Source organism: Neofelis nebulosa, chromosome 3 (assembly GCF_028018385.1).
Source record: "Neofelis nebulosa isolate mNeoNeb1 chromosome 3, mNeoNeb1.pri, whole genome shotgun sequence".
NCBI classification, from domain to species: Eukaryota; Metazoa; Chordata; class Mammalia; order Carnivora; family Felidae; genus Neofelis; species Neofelis nebulosa.
The window spans coordinates 134983161-135010851 of NC_080784.1; the positions used below are offsets into that span (position 1 = coordinate 134983161).

The following is a 27691-nucleotide window of genomic DNA, read 5'->3' on the forward strand; positions in this document are numbered from 1 at the left end:
TTGTATAACCTCCAATCTCCCCCAAACTTAAGAGGGTTTCAGGGAAATGTGCATCTCATGTAAAAAAAAAATTAGTTAACTGAAATATTGATGCTGAGCTTTCATGAATAAATGAACCAAACTAAGCTTGGTTGGCCCATAACTTTATTTAAGTCTCCTTAGGACAATACCTCTACTTTCTCTTTTTCCTTCAATTAAACACACCCACACACACACACACACACACACACACACGTTTACAGAAAGATACCAAGAGACTACCAAGAGACAATTAGCTGATGCACCATCTCTAGAATTATTTGTAGAATAATTGCACTTAATTGTGTAACACAGCACAAAACTGCTTCTCCGTGAGCAAGTCCAGAGAGCACTTTCTCCAGGATTCCTTTGTCCCTGTGCCAAGCTTTTAGTAGCAATTGCATCATTTCCAAACTCGCGGTGTAGCCAGCCTATCAGAACACGTAGAGGAAATCTGGCTTACTTCTGCCAGTCCTATCAACACCTGGAGCACAGCTCTCCCCTGGACCTTTGTGCAGAAGGTGGCTCTTAGCTGCGGGTAGACAAGGATTGAGCCAGAGAAGGAGTACAGAGCAGAGCCATGAATATTATCTTGGATCTCCTCCTTCTTCTGCTCACCATCATCTACTCCTATTTGGAGGCATTGGTGAAAATTTTCATTCCCCAAAGGAGAAAATCTGTGGCTGGGGAGACTATCCTCATTACAGGAGCCGGACATGGAATAGGCAGGTCGACTGCCTATGAATTTGCAAAACGGAAGAGCAGACTGGTTCTGTGGGATATTAATAAGGTAATGGATTCATTTGCCCCATCTTTTAAAGTCATAAGTAAGGCATATGTTTCGAAAATTATTTGACTTAGCATCTGTGAACCTTTGTATTTTTCTTTTTTAATGGTTAATAGCTAACTTCCCTGGTGCCTTATTCTACACGTATTGGGGTGGTTTGACAAAGGGAACATAAATGAGAACTAAGCAGTGATTTTTTTATGCCATGATATTTAAGTTGATAACACAGATTCAGGAGCCAGGCTACTTCCAAGCTTCCAGTTTCCTTATCTTTGAAATGAAGATAATATCTCACAGGATGGGTAATAACAGGTGTTAGCAAACTCTGGCTAATGGAACAAACCTGGTCCTTGGGCAGGCTGTTGAGCTAGCAATGTTTTTTACCTTTTTTAAGGGTTGTCAAAGCAACAAGCAAATAAAGAAACAAAGAAGAACATCCGACAGAACCTCTTATTGCCTCCACTCCCACCCACACAATCCTAAAATATTTATTCTCTCGCAGTTTACAGGAAAAGTTTGTGGACTCCTTGGCAAGAGGATTAAACAAGTGAATTTTATGCACTTAGAACAATGTCTGTCCATACTAAACATAAGCCATTTTAAAAACAACAACAACAACATGCAGTGGGTCAGGCTTTCTCTTGAGCATTCATATTTTTCTTTGTAAACATTATATTAGCTACTCAAAAATAAAACTGAAATTTTGTATCATTTCCCCTACACTTGTGAATTCTGGAAGTCCATAAAAATAATACACAGAAAAATGTGACAGGATTTTTAGGTTGGAAAAACTGTGAAGTTTTTTTAAGAATCAGATTTTCAGGGCACCTGGGTGGCTCAGTGAATGATGCATCCAACTTTGGCTCAGGTCATGATCTCATGGTTCATGGGTTTGAGCTCCACATCGCGCTCTCTGCTGTCAGCACAGAGCCCACTTGAGACCCTCTGTCACTCTCTCTCTGCCCTCTCCCCATCCATGCTCACTCTCTCAAAAATAAATAAACATGAAAAAAAAAATCAGATTTTCCACAGATCACAGTGAGATTTTAATGGCCATTATATTACTACTCTCTGATGTTCTTTGCTGTCATGTCCAGTTGTCCTATTTCTTAAAGCCTTCAAAAATGTCATTTTGGGGCACCTGGCTGGTGCCCCGATCAGTCGGTAACGTGTACCGCTTGATTTCAGGGTTGTAAGTCCAAGCCCCACGTTGGGTGTAGAGATTACTTAAAAATAAAATCTTTAGGGGCACCTGGGTGACTCAGTCGGATAAGCATCCAATTTTGGCTCAGGTCACGATCTCACAGCTCATAGGTTCAAGTTCCATGTCAGGCTCTGACAGCTCAGAGCCTGGAGCCTGTTTCAGATTCTGTGTCTCCCTCGCTCTCTGCCCCTCCCCTGTTCGTGATCTGTCTCTGTCTCTCAAAAATAAATAAATGTAATAAAAAATTTTTTAAATAAATAATCAATTTAAAAAATTAAACAACAAAAAAAAGAACAAAAGACCTGGCAGGTGGCATTTCTCTTCCCTACTTCCTCCTCCCCCCCACCCAGCCAAGATCGCCCAACACTGGTGGGAAACAGCTCCAACACTCTCCATATAACTTTTTAACACTGCTTGCCCTGAGTGAGTCTGAGATGCCTGAGGGATATTCTGGTGAAGATATCTAATATGTGGCTGTATATTTAAATTAAAGAGCTTTGTGTTAAAGATATATAAACTCGAGGGGTGCCTGGGTGGCCCAGTTGGTTGGGTGTTAGACTTTGGCTCGGGTCATGATCTTGTGGTTTGTGGGTTCAAGACCTGCATCATTCTCTGTGCTGACAGCTCAGAGCCTGGAGCCTGCTTCAGATTCCATCTCCCTCTCTCTGCCCCTCCCCCACTCACACTCTGTGTCTCTCAAAAATAAATAAATGTTAAATTTTTTTAAATAAAAAATAAAATAAAATAAAATCTTTAAAAAAATAAGTCACTTGATCTTAGAAAAGCAGTTTTCTCTGGTTCTTTCCAGACAGTAAAGAATACTGTACAAGGAAAAGTTGATACATTTTGTATAACATACACAAGCATTTAATAGATGAGTTGATATACAGGGAAGTGATTTGGCATCAGTTGGTCCTTGAAGAGATTCCAATGAGCTTTCTAGAAGGGGACAAGATTTACAAATTGAGAAAACTGCTGTCTGCTGTTCTTAGGCATTAATGAAAGAAAGAAAGAAAGAAAGAAAGAAAGAAAGAAAGAAAGAAAAAAAGAAAGAAAGAAAAAAGAGAAAAAAGAGAAAAAAGAAAAGAAAGAAAGAAGTATAAATCCAGGAAAAAGCCTTGATAAAAATATAACCTTTTAATCTCTTTCTAGATATGTGTTTGGGAGAGATGACTGATATTTATTACATTTTTTTATTTTTTTATTTAAATTTTTTTTTAATATTTATTTTTGAGAAAGAGAGAGGGAGAGAGAGAGTGAGCAGGAGAGGAACAGAGAGAGAAGGAGACATAGGATCCAAAGCAGGTTCCAGGCTCTGAGATGTCAGCATAGACACTTAACTGACTGAGCCACCCAGGTGCCCTATTGATTACATTTTTTTTAATTCCAGTGACAAGGAATAAAAATGACTTATTTAAGATTCTGCCTGAAGGATGAGTCACCTAACCTTATAGGGTATCTTTGAATCCCTGAATTTTATGGTTAAACAATGAAGGTATTAAGGGCACCTGCATGGCTCAGTTGGTTAAGCAACCAACTCTTGCTTTCAACTTGAATAATGATTTCCTGGTTTGTGGGATTGAGCCCCAAGTCTCTGCCCTGACGGAGCCTGCCTGAGATTCTCTCTCTCCCTCTCTCTCTTCCCCTCCCCCACTTGCATGTGTGAGTGTGCTCTCGCTCTCTTTCTCTCAAAAAAAAAAAAAAACAAAACAAAACTTAAAACCAAACATTCAAGGTGTTAAATGATTCATTGTAAGGCTATAAATGTAACTCAGATCTCCTTCAACCTGTGGAAGGTGCCAGCTCTCTTGGTTATGGCTGACTTCTTTTGCCTTAGAGTCATGTTAGCAGTGTGCCCTCATTCAATCTAAACTGTTGCTTTAGGAACACTCTGAAAAGTGGAGTCACTGCAAACTGGGGTTGAGGTTACAGCAAATATTTTTGCTTACAAAAAAACAAGACATTACATTTTGTAATTCTCTAGCTCGGGTAGAAGACTGACACATTATTAATTCTTTAATCAAAGCATCTGATGAAAGCTCTGGTCATGAATTCTCTCTACTGACCATGAGTCTAGAGACAAAAAAATGCATGGTGGTTCTTGTAATCTGACTATGAGCAAGCTACGTCTAAATTGGTGAAAGAAAGGGGCGCCTGGGTGGCTCAGTTGGTTAAGCAACTGACTTCGGCTCAGGTCTTGATCTCACAGTTCGTGGGTTCGAGCCCCGCATCGGGCTCTGTGCTGACAGCTCAGAGCCTAGAGCCTGCTTCGGATTCTGTCTCTCTCTCTCTGCCCCTCCTCCACTTGTGTTCTCTCTCTCTCTCTCTCTCTCAAAAATAAATAAAACATAAAAAAAAAAAAATTAAAAATAAATAAATAAATAAATTGGTGAAAGAGATCCTCTCCTCCCTCTTTACTCCTCTGCAAGCCCCAAAAGGCTATGAGGGGATATTGGCTCTGTGACTTGGTGTCCTAATGTCTGTGAGGGTCTGTTCTTTGGGATTTCAGGCTGCTACTCTGGGGCTGAGCCTGAGGTAGTGGAATATGAAGGACCCAAGGGAGGCAGCACTGGCTAAGGGAACCACTTGCCACTCATTCAGGGACCACCTCAAGTAACAGCCGCACTGTGAACATCCCGGTGTGAGAAAAGGGCTTTCAGGCGGCCTTGCCTCTTCATCACAGGGAAGAATCTACAAATTGTGAGAGGAAAAAATGTAATTAAAAAAAATTTTTTAATGTTTATTTTTCAGAGAGAGAGAGACAGAGCATGAGCATGAGCATCAGCATGAGCAGGGGAGAGGCAAAGGGAGACACAGAATCCAAAGCAGGCTCCCCACTGTCACCACAGAGCCGGACGTGGGGCTCAAACCCACGAACTATGAGATCATGACCTGAGCTAAAGTCAGATGCTTAACCGACTGAGCCACTGAGGCACCCCAAAAAGTGTAATTTTTAAAACCTTATAATCTCTGTAAAATTAACAGATGTCAAAACTTGAAAAGAATTCTAGTTTTCCGGAAATACAGATCAAGAAACATCAGGACAGTTTTATCTTAGGAAAAAGGTCTTTGAATTTAGGCTGAAAAAAAGTTTCTCTACATCCATGTCTTGGGTTTCTGCATACAAAGTTACTATAAACTTATTACATGTATGAAGTTGTTACATAGATGAGACTCTAGCTGTGGCCTTTGCCCATTTTCACTCCAAAACACTTGAACATAATATTATATCACCAAGAGTGGTAGCATTGCCTCCCTAGGAAAGGCTTCCTCGAATAAGGATCCTTCTTTCTCCTTCCCTCCTAGTGGCTTAAATCAGAATCATCAAGAAAAGTATGACAGGCAGAGGCATATGGTTTAAAATTACCACTAGTTTAGAATTGCTACCTGGTGCTTTACTGCTACTATATGGTTGGTGCTCAACAACAATTTGACAATCTGTCAAATGAAAAGCTGAATTTTCTTTTCTTCTATGTACCCCAACACCTCCATTCATGACCCCACAAAGAGCAACATCTTTCAAGCATGTTCTTCTGTCTATGAGAATAGTCTGCTTTAAAAAAACTGCCTCTTGAGGAACCTCTAACCCAAGATAAAAAGCTGGAAAAACATGAAGGGTGTTTGGTTTGGTTTGTTTTGTTTAGATGCAGAATGGCTGTTGAGAATGTAGTCAAACAAGATAAAAACCCATATCTAGTATGAGCATTCACTGGCAGAAACATCACATACACTCCCTTTGCAAGTTAGGCAGGCAGTGTTTCTCATGAAGCTTTTGTACAAACAAGGAGGGCATTTTGGACATGAATTTTAATCTTTTATTTGTTTATTTATTTATTTATTTATTTATTTATTTATTTATTTATTTTTAAAGTAGGCTTCATGTCCAGTGCAGAGCCCAGTGTGGAGCCCAACATGGGGCTTGAACTTGCAACCCTGAGCTCAAGACCTAAAAGGAGAGCAAGAGTCAGATAACTTACCCTGAGCCACCTAGACATCCCATGAATTTTAATCTTTAAAGAAATGTCTTCTCCAAGTCTTTCTCCCTTTGTCTTGTCCCCTAACTGACCTACATCTTTCTACATTTGTTTTTTCCAATTACAGCACAGTGTTGAGGAAACAGCAGCTGAATGCAGAAAACTGGGGGCCACCGTGCATGTATCTGTCGTAGACTGCAGTAACCGAGAAGACATTTATAACTCTGTAAAGCAGGTGAGATTTCAAACTACAAATCCCTTCAAATAATTTTGTATCTATTTCCATGGACAGTGGAAAGATTCTTTATGGCTGCCTGATTTAAATTCTATTTTAGCCTCTGCTAACTAAGGTGGTTGTATGAATAAGGTAGGATATACATTTCTTTCCTTGTATAGAACCCACTCAACTCTGCCTATTATTATTATTTCATATTACTAACCAATTTCTTTCTGATCAGAAGTTTGAGCAGTGGTATAGAGTGACAGAGAAGAGATTCATCACCAGGAGAAAGAATCACTTTCTTAGTTTTATCTTAATCCTATTACTTTTGCAGTAATTCCTTTTTTTTTTTTTTTTTGGTATTTTATTTATGTTGCCAGTAATCTAGTCTTCGATAGAAAATGTAATGTTAGTAATTATTGTAACAATTTTTAAAAGAGTAAATATCAAATGAACCGAGCACTCTGATAAACTACTGCATCCTTTAATTTCATCTCTACAATAACTCTATTAACCTCATTTGACAGATGAGCAAACTGAGATTTTGCTCTGCTAAGGAGGAGTTAAGCCAGTCCACGATCATATAATTAGTAGGTGGTAGAAACAAAACTACTCAGTTAGCACTATAAAAATGTTTGATCAGAACCAATATATCAATTAATCAACACGAATATTAATTCACTTTATAGATAAAGTTTAAAAATCTATGATTTACATAATATGAAAATTCAGATGTTAAAAAACATAGTTTCTCCTAACTTTATGACAGTGTTCTCTTTGCATCCACTTTTTGGACTAAAGCTCTTTCCAGCCTGAACTCTGAGATTTCTTATCAAGTGGAATGAAGAATCTAATTCGTGGATTACATCAGCCCCAAAACTTTGAGTTTCTATAACATACCCAGTAATTTTTTTCCCTTCACAGGTAAAGAAAGAAGTAGGAGATGTAACCATCTTGGTGAATAATGCTGGGGTAGTATATCCAGCTGACCTTCTTAGTACCAAGGATGAAGAGATTACCAAAACTTTTGAGGTCAACATCCTAGGACATTTTTGGGTGAGTGTGAGAAACATTTCTGGTTTGTGCATGTCTGACTCATCCTCTTAAGGTACATGAAGTTTGTAATTGAGTTCACACCTTTATATTTGCCTAAAATCAAGAATTACCAAATTAATTTGAGTGGAAGAGTCTCTGAGAGAAGGACACAGAGTTTGAAGAGACACAACTCACCAGAATGTAGGCTAGTTGGTCTGTCTTATCCACCAGAATTTAACACAAAACATGGCATGGATGGACCAAGTGCTCAAAAAATACTTGTGGAGTTTTGCTAAGGGTTGTCAGTATACATTTTTTCAGTACTTTAGAGGAAATATATACAATATACATTCACTTGTGACCTCATGTCATGGAATTTTAGAACTGAAAGGACAACATAAATCACTACTTCTATGTATGTAGGGGTTGGACATTTTCTGCATGGGACTCAGATAAGCTCTAGATCCATGCTGGAACTTAGATAGATGGCTCTACAAACCTCTTGTAGTTGGTTAGTAGAAGACTGAAATATACCTTTGTAGAAAACATTTCTATGGATTAATCTTACAGTGCCCCAATATCAGTGTGGAGCAAATCTGGATTCTGGAAGAGAGAAGAAAATAGATATGTTCTTTCCATCTTCCCCAACCCCTCACACATGGTAATGAGGATTGATTATTATGACCACAAAAGTACATAGAGACTTCCTGTTTTAGTTGTCTATAGCTGCATAACAAATTTATTAAAATTTAGTGGCCTGAGTTGAGACGGTGGAGTAGTAGGGGGACACTATGCTTGCCTCATCCCTCGAACTCAGCTAGATAAATATCAAATCATTCTGAACACCCAAGAAATTGATCTGAGGACTCAGAGAACAAACTGCACAAATAGAGGGAGAAAAGAGGCCACATCATGGAAATAGGGACAGACTTCAGTGAGCAGCACAACATCCACAGTGGAGGTTTGAGCTGCTTACACCAAGCCTTGTCCATCTGTGCTCTGCAGGTATTTTTATATGAGGGCAAGTATACCTGAGAGCAAGAGCAGCAGTGGGCCCCTCCCCAGAAGACCAGCACAAACCCCCACATGCACCAAGTATACTGACCATAGAGTGCTGCAAAGCCTTAGCTACAGTGGAAATAAGTTCTGTCCTCTTTTAACAAGAAGACGAAACCATATTAGTTGAAACTCACCTCACAGTGGACAAGGTCCAAATACTCCCCACTGAAGGCAAGGAAAAACTCTGCAGTGTACTGACCTGAGGGAAAGAGCATCCAAAACACAACAGCAGAGTGTGCAGAGCATACATTAGAAACACTTCATGAAGCACCAGAACCTGGACCTCTTCTTAATAAAGCCATTACTCTCAGGAGTAGGAAACATAACAGGCTTTTCTAACACAGAGAAGAAAACAAAGATCTAGACAAAATGCCAACACAGAGGAATTCATTCCAAAAGAAAGAACAAAAAAGGTCATGGCCAGGGATCTGAAACAGGTATAAGTAATATGCTTGACTCATAATTTAAAACAACAATGAAAAGGATACTAGCTGGGCTTGAGAAAAGCATAGAAGACACCAGGAGTCCCTTACTGCAGAAATAAAAGACCTAAAAGCTAGTCAAGCCAAAATAAAAAATGCTATAACTGAGATGCAAACATGACTGAATGTAATGACTACAAAGATGGAAGAAGCAGAGGAATGAATAAATGATATAGGAGATAAAATTATGGAAAATAATTAAGCTAAAAAGAAGAGGGAAAAAAATATTGGATCACAAATGGAGACTTAGCAAACTCAGCAACCCCATAAAGCATAATAGTATTTGCTTCATAGGAGTCACAGAAGAAGAAAGAAGGGAAAAGGGCAAAAGGTTTATTTGAGCAAATTTTAGCTGAAAACTTCCCCAATCTGGGGAAGGAAAAACATATCCAAATCCAGGAGGCACAGAGAACTCCCATCAAAATCAATAAAAGCAGGCCAACACCAAGACATATCATAGTAAAATTTGCAAAATACTGAGATAAGGAAAAAATTCTAAAAGCAACAAGGTAGAGATAATCCCTAACTTACAAGGGAAGGCAAATAAGGTTAGCAGCAGATCTAGCCATAAAAACTTGGCAGGCCAGAGGGAGTGGCATGGTATATTCAACATGCTGAACAGGAAAAATATGCAGCCAAGAATACTCTATCCAGCAAGGCTGTCATTCAGAACAGAAGGAGAGATAAAGAGTTTCCCAGACAAACAAAAACTAAAAGAGTTTGTGACCACTAAACCAGCCCTGCAAGAAATATTGAAGAGGACTCTTTGAGTGGGAAAAAAAGACCGAAAGCAACAAAGACTAGAAAGGAACAGAAAAAAATCTCCAGAAAGAATGACTTTACAGATAACACAATGGCACTAAATTCATATCTATCAATAATCACTCTGAATGTAAATGGACTAAATGCTCCAATCAAAAGACATAGGGTATCAGAATGGATAAGAAAATAAGACCTATCTATATGCTGCATACAGGACACTCATTTTAAACCTAAAGATACTTCCAGATTGAAAATGAAGGAATGGAGACCCATTACCAAGCTAATGGACATCAAAAAAAAAAAAAAAAAAAAAAAAAAAAGCCAGAGTAGTCATACTTATATCGGACAAACTAGATTTTAAACCAAAGACTGTAATAAGAGATGATGAAGAGCACAGTATCATCATATAAGTCTACTGCCAACAAGAAGATCTAACAATTATAAATATTTATGCCCCAAATTGAGAACACCCAAACATATAAATAACATAACATAACATAACATGACATAAAGAAACTCGTTGATAATAATATAATAATAGCAGAGGACTTTAAACCCCACTTACAACAATGGACAGATCATCTAAGCAAAAAAATCAATAAGAAAACAATGACTTTGAATGACACAATGGACCAGATGGTCTTAACAGATATATTCAGAACATTTCATCCTAAAGCATCAGAATACACATTCTTTTTGAGCACACATGGAATGTTTTCCAGAATAGATCACATACTGGGTCACAAATCAGGCCTTAACAAATACAAAAAGATTGAGATCATACCATGCATATTTTGTGGCCACAACACTATGAAACCTGAAATCAACCACAAGAAAAATCTTGGTAAGAACACGATACATGGAGGTTAAAGAACATCCTACTAAAGAATAAATGGGTTAACCAGGAAAGTAAAGAAGAAATTTAAAAAATACATAGAAGCAAATGAAAATGAAAACATGATGATCCAAAACCTTTGGGATGCAATAGTCATAAGAGGGAAGTATATATCAATACAGGTCTTTCTCAAGAAGCAAGAAAAATCTTGGGTGCCTGAGTGGCTCAGTTGGTTAAGCGTCTGACTTCAGCTCAGGTCATGATCTCACAGTTTGTGGGTTCAAGCCCCGCATCGGGTTCTCTTGTGACAGCTCAGAGCCTGGAGCATGCTTCTGATTCTGTGTCTCCTTCTCTCTCTGCCCCTCTCCTACTCATGCTCTCTCTCTCTCAAAAAAAAAGAAATAAACATTTAAAAAAATCTTTTTAAAAAGCAAGAAAAATCTCAAATATACAACCTAACCTTACCTGTGAAGGAGCTAGAAAAGGAATGAAGCCTAAAAGAAGGAAATAATAAAAATTAGAGCAGAAATAAATGATATAGAAACAACAGAAAAGAACAGTAGAACAGATCAATGAAACTAGAAGCTGGTTCTTTGAAAGAATTAATAAATTGATAAACTTCTAGCCAGAATTATCAAAAAGAAAAGAGAAAGGACCCAAATAAATAAAATCACGAATGAGAGAGGAGAGATCACAACCAACACTACAGAAATACACACATTTAAAGAAGAATATCATGAAAAATTGCATACCAACAAATTGGGCAATCTGGAAGAAATGAAGAAATTCCTAGAAACATATAAACTACCGAAGCTGAAACAGGAAAAAATAGAAAACTTGAACAGACCCATAGCCAGACAAGAAATTGAATCAGTAGTCAAAAATCTCCCAACAAAAAGGGATGTCTGGGTGGCCCAGTTGGTTAAGCGTCCGAATCTTGATTTCAGCGCAGGTCATAATCTCACAGTCAGTGGGTTTGAGCCCTGCATCGGGTTCTGCATTGACAGCAGGGAGCCTGCTTGAGTTTCCCTCTCTCCCACTCCCTCTGCCTCTCCCCTGCTTATTCTCTAAATAAATAAATAAATAAATAAATTTTATTTAAAAAATAAATAAATAAAAAGATTTTTAAAATTTCCCAACAAACATAAGTCCAGGGCCAGATGCCTTCTCAGGGGAATTCTACCAAACACTTAAAGAACAGTTAATACCTATTCTTCTCAAAATGTTCCAAAAAATAGAAATGGAAGGAAAACTTCCAAACATATTCTACAAGGCCAGCATTACCTTGATTCTAAAACTGAAGACCCCATGAGAAAGGAGAACTACAGGCCAATATCTTGAATGAACATGGATGCAAAAATTCTCAACAAGATACTAGCAAACTGAATCCAACAATACATTGAACGAATTATTCACCATGATCAAGAGGGATTTATATGTGAGATGCAGAGGTGGTTCAATATTCATGAATCAATCAACATGATATACCACATTAATAAAAGAAACGATAAGAACCATATTATTCTCTCAATAGAAGCAGAAAAAGCATTTGACAAAGTATAGCATCCATTCTTGATAAAAAACCTCAACAAAGTAGGGATAGAGGGAACATACCTCAACATCACAAAGGGACCCACAGCTAATATCATCCTCAATGGGGAAAAACTGAGAGCTTTTCCTTTAGGGTCAAGAACAAGACAGGGATGTCTGCTCTCTCCATTGTTATTTAACATAGAACTAGAAGTCCTAACCTCAGTGATCAGACAACAAAGAGAAATAAAAGACATCCCAATCAGCAAGGAAGAAGTCAAACTTTCACTATTCGACATGATACTCTATGTAGAAAACCCGAGGGGCACCTGGGTGGCTCAGTCAGTTGAGTGTCCGACTTTGGTTCAGGTCATGATCTTGAAGTTCATGAGTTCAAGCCCCACATCGGGCTTGCTGCTGTCAGCACAGAGCCCTTTTGGGATCCTCTGTTCCCCTCTCTCTGTTCCTCCCCCACTTGTGCTCTCTCAAAAAGAAATAAACATTAAAAAAAAATAAGATGAAACCCAAAAGACCCCACCAAGAAATGGCTAGAACTGATACATAAATTCAGTAAAGTTGCAGGATGCAAAATCAACATACAGAAATCTGTTGCATTTCTATACACCAATAATGAAGCAGCAGAAAGAGAAACCAAGGAATCAATCCCATTTACAATTGCACCCAAAACCATAGGATACCTAGGAATAAACCTAACCAATGAGGTAAAATATCTGTCCTCTGAAAACTACAGAACATTTTTGAAAGAAATTGAAGAAGACATAAAGAAATGTTAAAACATTCCATGCTCAAGGATTAGAAGAAAAATATTGTTAAAATGTCTGTACTATCCAAAGCAATCTTCACGTTTAATGGAATCCCTAACAAAATATTACCAGCATTGTTTGCAGAGCTAGAACAATCCTAAAATTTGTACGGAACCACAAAAGACCCTGAACAGCCAAAGCAATCTTGAAATAGAAAAGTAAAGCTGGAGCCATCACAATTATGGCTTTCAAGCTATATTACAAAGCTGTAGGGGCGCCTGGGTGGCGCAGTCGGTTGAGCGTCCGACTTCAGCCAGGTCACGATCTCGCGGTCCGTGAGTTCGAGCCCCGCGTCAGGCTCTGGGCTGATGGCTCGGAGCCTGGAGCCTGTTTCCGATTCTGTGTCTCCCTCTCTCTCTGCCCCTCCCCCGTTCATGCTCTGTCTCTCTCTGTCCCAAAAATAAATAAAAAACGTTGAAAAAAAAAATTAAAAAAAAAAAAAAAAAAAGCTGTAGTCATCAAGACCATATAGTACTGGCACAAAAACAGACACATAGATCAGTGGGACACAATACAAAATCCAGAAATGGACCTACAACTATATGGTCAACTAAACTTCGACAAACCTGTTAAGAATGTCCAGTGGAAAAAAGATAATCTCTTCAGCAAATAGTGTTGGGAAAACTAGACAGCAACATGCAGAAGAATGGAACTGTACCATTTTTTTACACCATACACAAAAACAAATTCAAAATAGATGAAAGGCCTAACTATGAGACAGGAAACTATCAAAATCCTAGAGGAGAACATAGGCAGCAACCTCTTTGACCTTGGCTGTAGCAACTTCTTACTAGACATATTTCCAGAGACAACGGGAAAAGAGCAAAAATGAACTACTGGGACTCATCAAGATAAAAAGCTTCTGCACAGAGGTGCCTGGGTGGCTCAGTCAGTTGAGTGTCTTGATTGCTCAAGACATTGATTGACTCTTGATTTCTGCTTAGGTCATGATCCCAGGATTGTGGGATTGAGCCACGGGTCAAGCTCTGTGCTGAGTGTGGAGCCTGCTTGAGATTCTCTCTCTCTCTCCCTCTGCCCTTCCCCCCCCTACTCTCTCTCTCTTAAAATAAAAATAATACAATAAAATAAAAACTTCTGTACAGCAAAGAACACAATCAACAAAACTAAAAGGCAGCCTACTGAATGGTAGAAGACGTTTGCAAGTGACATATCAGATAAAGGTTTAGTATCCAAAATCTATAAAGAATTTAGCAAACTCAACACCCAAAAACACAAGTAATCCAGTTAAGAAATGGGCAGAAGATATGAATACACATCTTTCCAAAGAAGACATACAAATGGCTAACAGACACATGAAAAGATGCTCAACTTACTCATCATCAGGGAAATGCAAATCAAAACTAGGAAGATATACCACCTCATATTCTGTCAGAATGGCTAAAATTAACAATACAAGAAACAACAGATGTTGGTGAAGATGTGGAAAAACAGGAACCCTCTTGCACTGTTGGTGGGAATGCAAACTGTTGCAGCCACTCTGGAAAACAGCATGGAGGTTCCTCAAAAAGTTAAGAATAGAACAACCCTGTAATTTAGCAATTGTGCTACTAGGTATTTAGTCAAAGGATACAAAAATACTAATTCAAAGGGGCACATGAACCCCGATGTTTATAGCAGCATTATCAACAATTGCCAAACTATGGAAAGAGCCCAAATGTCCATTGACTGCTGAATGGATAAAGAGGATGTGATGTATATATACACAATGCAATATGACTCAGCCATTAAAAAGAATGAAATCTTAGCATTTGCAATGACATGGATGGAGCCAGAATGTATTATGCTAAGCAAAATAGTCAGAGAAAGACAAATAACATGATTTCATTCATATATGGTATTTAAGAAATGAGACAGGTGAACATAGGGGGAAAAAGAGAGAAGCAAACCATAAAACAGACTTTTTTGTTATTATTTTGAGAGAGAGAGCAAGAGCATGAGCAGGGGAGGGGCAAAGAGAGAGGGAGAGAGAGAATCCCAAGTAGGCTCCATGCTCAACTTGGAGCCTGACACAGGGCTCAATCTCAAAACAATTAGCTGAGCTAAAAGCAAGAGTCCGATGCTCAACTGACTGAACACCTAAGAGTCTGAGCCCCCAGACTCTTAATGATGGCGAACAAACTAAGGGTTGATGGAGGGAGATGGGTGGGGGATGGGTTAAATGGGTGATGGGCATTAAGAAGGGCGCTTGTTGGGATGAGCACTGGGTGTTATATGTAAGTGATGAATCACTAACTTCTCGTTAAAACAAACAAAAATAATTTAAAAAATTAGTGGCTTGAGGCAACAATAAGTGTTCATTTTCCTTTCACAGTTTCTATGGGTCAGAAATTTGGGAGTGACTTGGTTTCCCAGTTCTGGCTCTATGAATTTGCATAGGGCCCATAGGGTGTGTTTATAAAATTCTCATAAAATATTATTAATATTTCTCACAAAACAGTAAAAGCTTTTTGGAAATAAAGAAAGACTTTTTATTTCCTGTAACATCAATATATAATACATGATGTTGCAAATAGGGAGATACTAAATCTATTCATGATGGATAATGATTGTAAATCAGGACAGAACTCAGCTGTTTCTAGTTAACTTGCTATAGTTACACATGATTTCAGCTCTTCTCATTAGAATGGTAAAGCCCCAAACTAAGAAAAAAAGTTACATGATACCAGACTACCATAGGAAATCTTCTCAGTTCTGAAAACTCTGAATTTTTCCCTTGATATTATTGTTCATATGATATATCCATAAAGGAGATATTTAATTGCTTCTGAAGGCAAGACAGAGGAATATTAAGATGAGTTCTTAGCATGTGATATTCAGTGCACAGCCCTCAATGCCAATTTAAACAAATACATTTCAATCTTTTTCATTTCTGTAGAAGTAATCATGAAATCTTGACACATATTCCATTTCATCACAAAAGTCTCAAGTGCTCTTTTTTCTTAAAAATAAAACTACCTACTTTAGAAACTTAACACCTGTGCCATTGTTTTTTTCTTTCTTCAATGATCTTTAAGATCACAAAAGCACTTCTTCCCTCAATGATGAAGAGAAATCATGGCCACATCGTCACAGTGGCTTCAGTGTGTGGCCATGGGGTGATTCCATATCTTATTCCATATTGGTAAGTATTATTTTCCAGCAATGCCATATAGATAGATGGATGGATACATACATACATAATATGTACATACACACTCACATACTTTTAAGGGCTTATTAGACCTTAGATTCTAATCTTCATAGCAGGGTTATCTATGAAACTGGTTGTAATTGTTTAAAATATTTTCAGATTTCTGAAAACTCCTCTGTAAAGCAATGAAATGTAATGCCATGCTTCCATCATATCCTGGAATGAGTACACGTTGATAAAAGAAACAGGGAACCCACGGACTAAGAAGTAAAACATACAGAAGTCCAAATGAACATAAATGTATGCCATAGCCTGCATGCCCAAGATAAGCTGATTAGGGCGACCCCTGAATCAAAACATTTTCCAGTATTCTCATGCCATGAAAGATTGTGTGTGTGTGTGTGTGTGTGTGTGTGAGAGAGAGAGAGAGAGAGAGAGAGAGAGAGAGAGAGAGAAGAACAGAGACAGAGACAGAGAGATTAAGAGAAACCATCTACCTGATTAAAAGATGCAGATAGTACACTCCATGATCTACCAAGGACACAAAGAGAAAAGGTTGAGAGGCCCTGAGGATACACTGTTTGCAAAATATCTTTTCCTTATAAACTTCTTCAATGGCATCTCATTTCCTTACTTCTGCTTTATATCAACTTCATAGAAAAATTTAACTTGCTAACATTTGGTCCAGTTCTTTTTGTAACAGTCAACACATGAGTATCAGTGGGAGGGTGTAGGGGTGCATAATTAATGGATTCATTATTTACTTATACATAATGGTTAAGGTTAAACTGAGTCATGGACAAAATTACTTCTGACACTGAATGTGGTCACAGACATGGCTACATTTCAATGAAGTTAAGGGGTCATTGCACAGACATACGGTGTTTCAAGCTGTCTCTACCATCTTTTTTTTAATGTTTACTTATTTTTGAAAGAGAGAGTGAGTGGGGGAGGGGCAGAGAGAAAGGGAGACACAATCTGAAGCAGGCTCCAGGCTCTGAGCTGTCAGCACATCTTAAAACACAAGTAAGAATTTCACAGATTAAACATTTGCTATTGTTTTAAGGTTTAGAAATGTGGAATCCCAATATAATAATACTTTTCCGTTTTCTCTTCTCCCTTAAGAAAGCAGCCAGTCTTTAACTTTACTGTTCTTCTTGTCACCTGGGTCAAAACTACAATGAATAGGGGCACCTGGGTGGCTCTATCAATTGAGCATCCAACTCTTGATTTCAGCTCATGTCACCTGCCTTTAGAAATGAGAAAATCAGGGGTGCCTGGGTGACTCAGTCGGTTAAGCGTCCGACTTTGGCTCAGGTCATGATCTTACGGCTAGTGGGTTCCAGCCCCATATCAGGCTCTGTGCTGACAGTTCAGGGCCTGGAGCCTGCTTCAGATTCTGTGTGTTCCCTGCTCTCTGCCCCTCCCCCGCTCATGCTCTGTGTGTGTCTCTCTCTCAAAACTGATTAAAAAAAAAAAAATCAGAAAATCAAAGAAGATAAAGTGATATGCTGAAGGCTGCACACAAAACACACATCACCTAAGGTCTTTTTACTCCAGATTTTCACAATTAAGAAGCCAAAGTGGCCTCCAGTGTCAAAAGAGAAACTAGCAACTAAGTTAACAAGAGAGGAGAAATGTATACAGTCCCACAGAAGTTTCAATGTAGATATTAGTTATGTAGTTTTTCTAAATACGTCTTTCCTGATTCATATTTTTCAAAATAAAACAGCAATTAAAACTGATTAGGCAAGAGTTTGAAGACTGAATGGAAAACCTTACCTGTAGGGTGGAAAAGTAAGCAGTAAGCCAGTTAATACATTACTAGGATTTGTTCTATTGCTATCATCGCTAAGTAAGAAACTGGTACATTTAAGAAAAAGTAAATGAAAATTGATGACCAAGTGGAAGATTTGGAAAATTGGCTTCTACTTATTCTCGAACCAAATCAGCATTGCCTTCTTACAGAAAGCTGGAGAATGTGTTTCACTGTACCTTAGTTAACAATGGTGGGTAATTCTCTTACAGTTCCAGCAAATTTGCTGCTGTTGGCTTCCACAGAGCTCTGACATTAGAACTTGAAGCCTTGGGAAAAACTGGAATCCAAACCTCGTGTCTCTGCCCAGTTTTTGTGAATACTGGGTTCACCAAAAACCCAAGCACAAGGTGAGGTTAAAGTCAAGTCAGGATGAAAATATGGCATGAGAAATTGACCTGAAAACTGTAGGAGGTTTTTAGGTGGGTCAACTGAAAAAATAGAAAAAAAGTGAAAAAGGAAAAATGTTTTTTTTTAATGTTTATTTCTTTTTGAGAGAGAGACAGATCGGGAGTGGGGTAGGGGCAGAGAGAGGGAGACACAGAATCTGAAGCAGGCTCCAGGCTCCAAGATGTCAGCACAGAGTCTGATGCGGGGCTCAAACTCACAAACTGTGAGATCATGACCTGAACCGAAGTTGGATGCTTAAAAGACTGAGCCACTCAGGCACCCCAAAATGTTTTTCTTAATGTTGTATTGCCTTTTTCACTTTGAAATGAGATGAACAAAGGGAAAAAATTCATTGAGGACTGGCAGGAGTGACCAGCTACCAATGATTTAGGCAACTGGGGTTTATTTGTGATCAGGTTAAAGGTTCAACACACTCAGGTGCCAAGAGGGAGTGAAGGGGTGAGGCAGGCTGGAGAGGTGTGCTTTTTTTTTTTTTTTTTTTTTGCTTTTTTTTTAACGTTTATTTATTTTTGAGAGAAAGAGAGAGCACAGGCAGGGGAAGGGAAGAGAGAAAGAGGGAGACGGAGAATCCAAAGCAGGTTCCAGGCCCTGAGCTGTCAGCATGGAGCACAACGTGGGGCTTGAACTCACCAACCGTGAGATCATGACCTGAGCCAAAGTCAGATGCTTAACCAACTGAGCCACCCAGGCACCCCAGTGTGCTTTTTTTTCTTTAAGTTTATTTATGCATTCATTCTGAGAAACAGAGAGAAAGAGCATAGGGGGAGGCACAGAGAGCAAGAGGAAAGAGAGAATCCCAAGCAGGCTCCTAGGTGTGCTGTTAGCACACAGCTGGACACAGGGCTCAAACCCACAAACCATGACATCATGACCTGAGGCAAAATCAAGAGTCGGACACCCAACCGACTAAGCCACTCAGGCGCCCCTGGATAGATGTGCTTAGGGGATGTCAAGAATGTCCTCTCCTGGAAACCCACTCCCAAGATGAGCGATACCTAACATCCCCCTCTCCCATTTGTGGTTCATCCTCCTCAAATTGAGTATGGAAAGGTACTTTTCCATTTTCCACAGTGCTAGCATGAAGTACTCCAATATCTTTCAAACTTGTCCTAAGAATCATCACCTATGCTTCCATAAACAATAAATGTTCTTAGGGTCTTCCTTAGAGATTCTGATTCAGTAGGCTGCGATGAGCTCCAAGAATGAGTTGTTTTGTTTTGCTTTGCTTTACAAGCATACCTACCAGGTGAGTCTGGAGACAGGTTTGGAAAACATTGATGTATTAAATATAATCACAGTATTTGATTACCACCTTGATTACCATTTGATTACCATTACCACCTTGTCCTCCGTGAAAGTGCAAATATTCTTAGAAGCAGCAATAAATTGAGTCCCTAATCCTTTAGTCAAGGTGAACTTCTATGACAACTTTGTCTCTGGTAAAGGAGGATTTGAGACCATAAGAGAGGAGAAATTGGTCCTGAAAGGAGAGTAAAAAGGCAGAAAGGTGAGCAGAAGGGTGCTAAAATTAAGATACCTTCTTCACAAATTTGCCTCAATTCTGGTATTTTTCTGCTGCAGGTTAATAAAATCTGAAGCCAGTTTATTTCTGGAGGGGAATTAGTCCTAAATACATTCATTCAAAAGAGCTAACAGATTCTCCTTTAAGCTTAGCCTCATTTGAAGCTATCAACCCTGAACTCTGAATTATCTGGGTTGTCTCTGGAGCTGTGGTCACCCCCTGGCAGGGGAGTCCTTAATAGTGTTAGGCCATAGATACTTAGCAGTAATACAATATTTAAGTAAATACTATGGTACGATTGGGACTCTGGGCTCAGTTTTCTTAAAAAGCAAACTGGGCCTAATAAAAACCCTCCTGGGAAGCATTTAAGCTTAGTGTATGCCAAGAGAACCAGATACACTGGTAGGGAAGGCACAATAGATGAGAAGAGTAGGCTAATAACATCCTAGGTGGTGTGGATGCCTGGGAGCAACCCCAGAGTCTGACAGCCAATGCTAAAGATGTGGGATTGATTACACCCAGACTGCTGGATTCTGAATATTCCTCAGCAAAAGCTAAAATGTCCATAAAGTGAGGTTTGGCTCAGAGACTGGGTTGATGAAACCAGCTAGGACAAATCAGGGAGACAAAAGGCAGAACCCAATAATTTAGAGAGGTATTGATTTGCATTACTCTCTGCTGGCTTACTACTCAATGCCATGGAAACCTCAATCACATAATAACCTGTAGTATATCACAGAATATGTCAGGGAAGGAAGTTATAAAATTCATTAACTGCTTACTTAACTCTTCTACACAACCTTTTTATTCACTGGCCGTTCAGCCCATGCCTGGACATCTTCATTTTGATGCAACACTTCCAATCCATTTACATTTTAAACTCTAATCATCATCTTGAACTAATGGGCATTCTACACTGGGCCTGTGGTTATGAATAAATATTCAAGAACCCATGTAGGGGCACCTGGGTGGCTCATTTGGTTGGGTGTCCACCTCTTGATTTTGGCTCAAGTCATGATCCCAGGGTCATGGGATCAAGCCCCGCATCAGGCTCGAGCTAAGCATGGAGCCTGCTTGAGATACCCTGCCCACACCTCTCCTCTGCTCTCTCTAGAAAGAAAAGAAAAAAGAGAAAGGAAGAAAGAAAGAAAGAAAGAAAGAAGGAAAGAAAGAAAGAAAGAAAGAAAGAAAGAAAGAAAGAAAGAAAGAAAGAAAGAAAGAAAGAGAAAGAAGGCCCATGTACACAGTCTTCAGTATAAGCAAGGCTATATACCTCCAATAGCAATGCTATACTCCCTGTGCACATCTGGAACTCTCATTAAATTGCAGTATAGGTGATTCAGAGGTGGATCTCAAGTACTGAATGCCTTCAAATCCAGCTTTATGGGATAACTCCAGAAGAAAGAGAGTATGCTTAGCAAAGCTTTGTATTAAATAAGCCCCAAAGAAAGACGTCAGATGTTTCCTTTCTGTCCCATGAGTAATCCTACCCACCATTCTTCCTTGCCTCTTCACATCTGTCATTTAATTCCTCTCCACCCTTTTGATATTTTGACTGAGTGAGCCATAAAACATGCATACCTGGTGTGAAAGTTTAAGACTGTGATAACAAAACATTCCCATGGCATGGGGGGGGGGGGGAGGGAGTTGGTGGGGGCAGGTGGTGTTTGTGCAGTGAATCCTGGAAACTTTTAAATCCTAATTTGGTGATATAAGTTAATTTTCCTGACTTTGTTAATTAAAACAACAACAAAAAGAACCAAACTTTTGGGGCGCCTGGGTGGCTTGGTCGGTTAAGCGTCAGACTTCGGCTCAGGTCATGATCTCACAGTCCGTGAGTTCGAGCCCCGCGTCGGGCTCTGTGCTGACAGCTCAGAGCCTGGAGCCTGTTTCAGATTCTGTGTTTCCCTCTCTCTCTGCCCCTCCCCTGTTCATGCTCTATCTCTCTCTGTCTCAAAGATAAATAAACGTTAAAAAAATTAAAAAAAAACAAAAAAAACAAAAAACACCAAACTTTTTTCTTCTTAATCATAGACTATGGCCTGTATTGGAGACAGACGCAGTTGCAAGAAGCTTGATAGATGGAATACTTACCAATAAGAAAATGATTTTTGTTCCATCATATATCAATCTACATCTAATACTAGGAAGGTAAGTACAGCACAAAACATCTAAAATGCTAAAACACCAGTGGAACTACTGTCGTGATGAAGAGTCTTTCAGTTGTGAAAGTTGCTGTGGAAACTCTCTGTGCCTGAGGAGAACGGTTACATTGTCTCTGTTATTTCCTTATTCAATCTATAAAAAAAAAGAATGATTCATTTGCTCTAACATCTCAGTTTAATCTTTGCCAGAGACTATTCCAACTGAAGGAAACACAGTTGCAAGAGAACACAGTATCGTTAAAAATAAAGGGTCTATTTAAAAGCCTGCTGGAGTTTTGACTGAAATTGCATTGAATCTATTGATCAATTGGGGGAGAAATAACATTAACAATTTTGAGGCTTTCAATCCAAGAAAACAAAGAACGCAAAATATCTTTCCATTTTGTCCTTTTATCTTCTTCAATATCTCCACACAACATTTTATAGTTTTCAGTGTAAAAGTCTTACACAGTTTTTATCAGGTTTATCCCAAAGCATTTCATGTTTTTGATGGTATTTCAAAAGGCAGTTAAAACAATTTTTCTATTTCCCATTGTTTGGTGTTGGTGCGTGTGTTTGATTTTTGCATTTTATCTTGTATTTTAGCAACCTTGCTAAACTCATCTCTAGCAGTTTTTTGTAAATTCTAACGGATTTTTTTACAGATTATTTTAGATGATAGTATTGTCGGCAAATAAAGACCCTTATACTTCTTTTCCAATCTGTATGGTTTTTCTTCTTACTATATGACACTGGCTAGAACTTTGCATGCAATGTCACATAGGATTGGTGAGAGCACACATCCAAGCAGTCTTCTTGAGCTTAGAAGAACAGTACTCAGTATTTCACAGTTAAGTATAATGTTAGCTGTAGATGTTTTTTCATAGATGCTTTTTATCATGTTGAGGAAGTTCCCTTCTGTTACTATTTTGATGAGAGTATTTACCAAGAGTAAATATCAGTTGTCAAATGCTTTTGCTGATGATATTAAGATCATATGTTCTTTCCATTTAGTTTGTTGATATGGTGAACTACACGGATTCATTTTAAAGAATAAACCACCCTCGCATCGTAATGTCTTTGTCTGATATTGCATCCTGATAATATTGACTTCATAGAATGAGTTGGAAAGTACACCCTCTTCTTCTCTTTTCCAGAATAGCTTGTGTGGTATTGGCATTATTTTTTCTTTAAACATTTGGAGATTTCACCAGTGAAGCCATCTAGGCCTGGTGCTTTCTTTAAGGGCAAGTTCTTAACTATAAATACAATTTCTTTAAAACCTATAGGGCTTTTCAGGCTGCTTATTTCTTCTTGGTAATGTGTGTCCTTCAGAGAATTTGTCCATTTCATCTAAGTTGTCAAATTCATAAGCATAAATTTATTCAAAATCTTCCCTTATTGTACTTGTAATATGTTTAAAATGTCTGATTCCTGATATTGGAAATTTATATTTTTATTTTTCTGTTCTCATCAGTCTATCTAGAGGTTTATCAATTCAGTGATTTTTCCAAAGAACTAGAATTTGGTTTCTTTTATTTTTTTTATCTATTTTTTTGTGTGTGTTCTATTTCACTAATATCTGTTCTGATCTTTATTATTCCTTTTATTCTATTATTCACTTATTGGGTCTTCTTTTTCCAGTTTGTCAATGTAGAAACTGAGTTCATGGATTTTTTTTTTTTCCAGCATAGGCACTTAGCACTATAAATTTCCCCCTGTGTACTGTTTTTAGTTCTGTCCCTCAAATTGTGACATTCTACGTTTTCATTTATATTCTCTTAAAATGCTTTCTAATTTCCCTTTTGTATCATGGTTTACTTAGAAATGAATTTTTTAGTTTCTAACTTTTTGGAGATTTTCTAGACATTTTTCTGATTTCTAATTTAATTAAACTTTGTATGACTTGAATGTTTTAAATTTACTGAGACATGGTTAAGTTCAGAACATGGTTTATCTTGGGAAGTGTTCCACATGCACCCAAAAAGAATGAGTATTCTGTATTGTTGAGTTTTCTTTTTTTTTTTTCTTTTTTTTTTTTTAAATTTATTTATTTATTTATTTATTTTTTAATATATGAAATTTACTGTCAAATTGGTTTCCATACAACACCCAGTGCTCATCCCAAAAGGTGCCCTCCTCAATACCCATCACCCACCCTGCCCTCCCTCCCACCCCCCATCAACCCTCAGTTTGTTCTCAGTTTTTAACAGTCTCTTATGCTTTGGCTCTCTCCCACTCTAACCTCTTTTTTTTTTTTTTTCCCTTCCCCTCCCCTATGACCCAGCAATAGCACTGCTAGGAATTTATCCAAGGGATACAGGAGTACTGATGCATAGGGGCCCTTGTACCCCAATGTTTATAGCAGCACTCTCAACAATAGCCAAATTATGGAAAGAGCCTAAATGTCCATCAACTGATGAATGGATAAAGAAATTGTGGTTTATATACACAATGGAATACTACGTGGCAATGAGAAAGAATGAAATATGGCCTTTTGTAGCAACGTGGATGGAACTGGAGAGTGTGATGCTAAGTGAAATAAGCCATACAGAGTTTTCTATAAATGTCAGCTTATGTCAAACTGGTTGATAGTGTTGTTCAAATCTTCTGTATTTTTCGCTGATTTTCTGTTTATTTTATCAATTATTGAAAGGAGGCTCAAAATCTGTAGCTATTGTGAATTTGTCTACCTTCTTTGCTTTTCTTTCCATTCTCACTTCATGTATTTTGAAGCCCTTTTATTATGTGCATAAGCAATTAGGATTATTTTGTCCTCTAAATGAGTTAACTACTTTGTCATGTTGGAAGTGACCTTGTTTATCCTTGCTATGAAATCTACTGATATTAATATAACCATTTCAGCTTCTTTATATTAATATTATCTTACTGAATCTTTTTCTGTCCTTTTACTCTTTTTCTGTCCTTTTACTCTGTCTTTTACTCCTATTTGTTTCCTTATGTCTGAAATGTGCTTTTGTAAGCAGTATATAGGTGTTTGTTTGTTTGTTTGTTTTTTACTCTAATTTGACAATCTATCAGGGGCAATTTAATAGGGGGTATTTAGACTCTTTACATTTAATATGATTATTGATATAGTTAGATCTAAAACTTACTTTAAAGCTTGCTATTTGTTTTCTGTTTATCCCATTTAATCTTGGTTCCTTTTTTTCTCTCTGCCTCCTTTTGGTTTGATTGAATACTTTCATGTTTTTATTTTATTTCCTTTGGTGGCTTACTAGCTATAATGCTTTGTTTTGTTACTTTAGTTATTGATTTAGGGTTCATAGTATGCATCTTTAACTTATCACAGCCAATCTCCACATGATATTATACAAATTCATGTACAGTCTAAGAACCTTACAATGGTACACTTCTATTTCTCCCTTCCTACTTTAGGCTATGATTGTTGTACATTTTACTTTGACTACATAGTTTTTGTTTGTTTAAACAGCCAATATCTTTTTAAAGGGATTTAAATAACAAAGAAAATTCTTAAATGTTCATCCATGTGGTTAATATTTCTAGCGCTCTTTATTCATTTGTATAGATCCAGACTTCTATCTGGTATCATTTCCCCACTGCCTGAAGGGTATCCTTTAACAGTTTCTCAGGGAAGTTCTGCTGGTTATGAATTCTTGCACCTTTTGTATGTTTAACAAACTCTTTATTTTGCCTTAAGTTTTAAAAGATACGTTCACTGATCTAGGTTGGCAGATTTTTGTCTTTCAGTACTTAAATGATATTCTCTACCACCTCCATGACTTCCATATTATCTCTGCTAGAGGCTGTTCTATCATTTTTAAAGGAACACAATATAATAAAGTGATTAGGAACGAAGGTTCCACCTAAGATCAAAAACCACTTTACCACTTACCAGTTCTTTGACCATGGATAAGCTATTTAGCCTCTATGGCCTCATATTTTCCATATATAAAATGGGGATGGTGATAATACCTCCTGTCTAAGCATACCATAAGAATAAAATAACATAACGCAAGGAAAGCCCCTGCCATTAAAAAAGACACAGAAGTCAGATGTTAAGGGTTTAGGAGGTAGAACTTACATAGAATTCTAGGAAGACGGGTGCTTGGCTGGATCAGTTGGTAGAGCATGCAACTCTTGATATTGGGGTTATAAGTTCAAGCCTCACACTGGGTGTAGTGATTACTTTAAAAGACCTTTAAAAAAAATGCTAAGAAGAAATAGGATTATTTACCCAGAGGAGATAATCTCTCAGCTTTCTTCTGAGGGACAGTTTATAATAAATTGAAATTATATCAATGAGAACTATACAAACTTGATAAGCCCTTGGGTCATTTTGAAACAAATCCATATAAACTGCTAATTTGGAATAGACCAATTCAAGAACAGTGGACAAACTGCATTGCTGCGTCAATTTCAATCTTCCATTTTAGCTTAAATAGACTAACTTAAATTAGCCTAACCTTGACCTCATAGCAACATCATCTCAAGAGTTGACTAAGTGTTTTGTTGCCAAGCAACAGTAGGAAATGAGTTTTGTGGGATTCCTCCTCTCTTGGGGCTCAAACCAGGTCATATTAATGTAGAAAAAATCAAAATCATAGAATATTTGCATATGAAGAAGAGAATGAGCATCCCTATCCTGTCAGAGTTGGAGAATAAGTATCCCTGTACAATAAACAAGAGGCTCAAAATCTTTGGTACTATTGTGGAGCTGTCATGGTGGTTTGTTACTGAGCAACTGGGAAATATAGTTAATATTCTCCACATAAAATTCCTTTTACAGACATAGACAATTTTGTGAGCAGATGCAAGTATTAACATGGAGGTTTCCTCGTGAGAATAGTTACAAGGCATGTACAAGTTCTCTTATATTTGTCTTTCTCTCAGCCAGAACTTCCCTGCCTCTCTGCTTATTCATCCATCTTCCACTCTACCTAAGGCAAGGATGTAAATCTTGCATTAGTCAACAATACCAAAGTATTTTTCAATATGACTTTCTTTGCACATGACTACATCTGCTTTATTATATTCACATGTCGGCTCTTCCTTTCATCTGCCTGCTCAAATCTTACCCATCCTTGAACACTTTTGAAGTTTCCCTTCACTATTCCAGCCCATATTAATCCTCCTCACAGTTATAGTCCTTAATTAGAGAAGGCTAATATTTTTTAATAATTATTTCAAGGTGATCTCTCATCTCATTTTAGCCTCTCCGCTCAACAATAAGCTCCTCAAGCAGGAGCTGTTTTTCGAGGACTTTTGTCTACCTTATTATAAAGTACATAATGGATATTCAGTAAATAGTTAAGGAGGGGTGGAGGGAAGGATGGAGTGGGTTCTGGTGGTGTCTCTCTGTGAATGCTTAATATCAGGGTTCATGGACAGTTTCAGCAGTAAGTCCAGACCTTCAGTTTCAGATCTTTATCACATATAATCTCATATAAGATTTTACTAATATGAGGAGGCTTGAAGAGTGGTATATATCAGTGCTTTCCTTATATATCTATAGTATTTGAACGATGAATATTAAAACACACACACACACACACACACACACACACAAAGGAAAGAGAGGTTGCTGTGAAGGAAGAAAGGAAGAACAGAGAAAGATTAAATGCAAACCAGATAACTCTCAAGGTATCCTAACTGACGACAAAAAAGAACTTTGGTGTCAAAAATTTTTAATTGAAAACTTTTCTACTTTTTTCCCATACAGATTTCTTCCTGAACGTGCCTTGGCAGCTATAAATCGTTTACAGAATATTCAGTTTGAAGCAGTGATTGGCCACAAAACCAAAAGGAAGTGAATAAACGAGCTCCAGCCAGAAATGCAGCTTAATGATGTAAATCTCAGTTTAGAATTAATGCTTCAAAGCTTTATGACACATTTTTCAATAATGTTAATAATAAAAACATTGGTTTGACATTA

At 37.9% G+C, this 27691-nt stretch overlaps 1 protein-coding gene across 1 annotated transcript; it reads left to right on the forward strand.

Moving 5' to 3' along the window:
• The first annotated feature begins 497 nt into the window (after positions 1–497).
• HSD17B13 (hydroxysteroid 17-beta dehydrogenase 13) lies at positions 498–27691 on the forward strand. The gene is made up of 7 exons (XM_058721975.1): positions 498–808; positions 6111–6218; positions 7128–7259; positions 15766–15872; positions 17910–18047; positions 21665–21781; positions 27479–27691. The coding sequence occupies exons 1-7, from the start codon at positions 599–601 to the stop codon at positions 27567–27569; spliced, it is 903 nt and encodes a 300-aa protein (XP_058577958.1). The 5' UTR covers positions 498–598; the 3' UTR covers positions 27570–27691.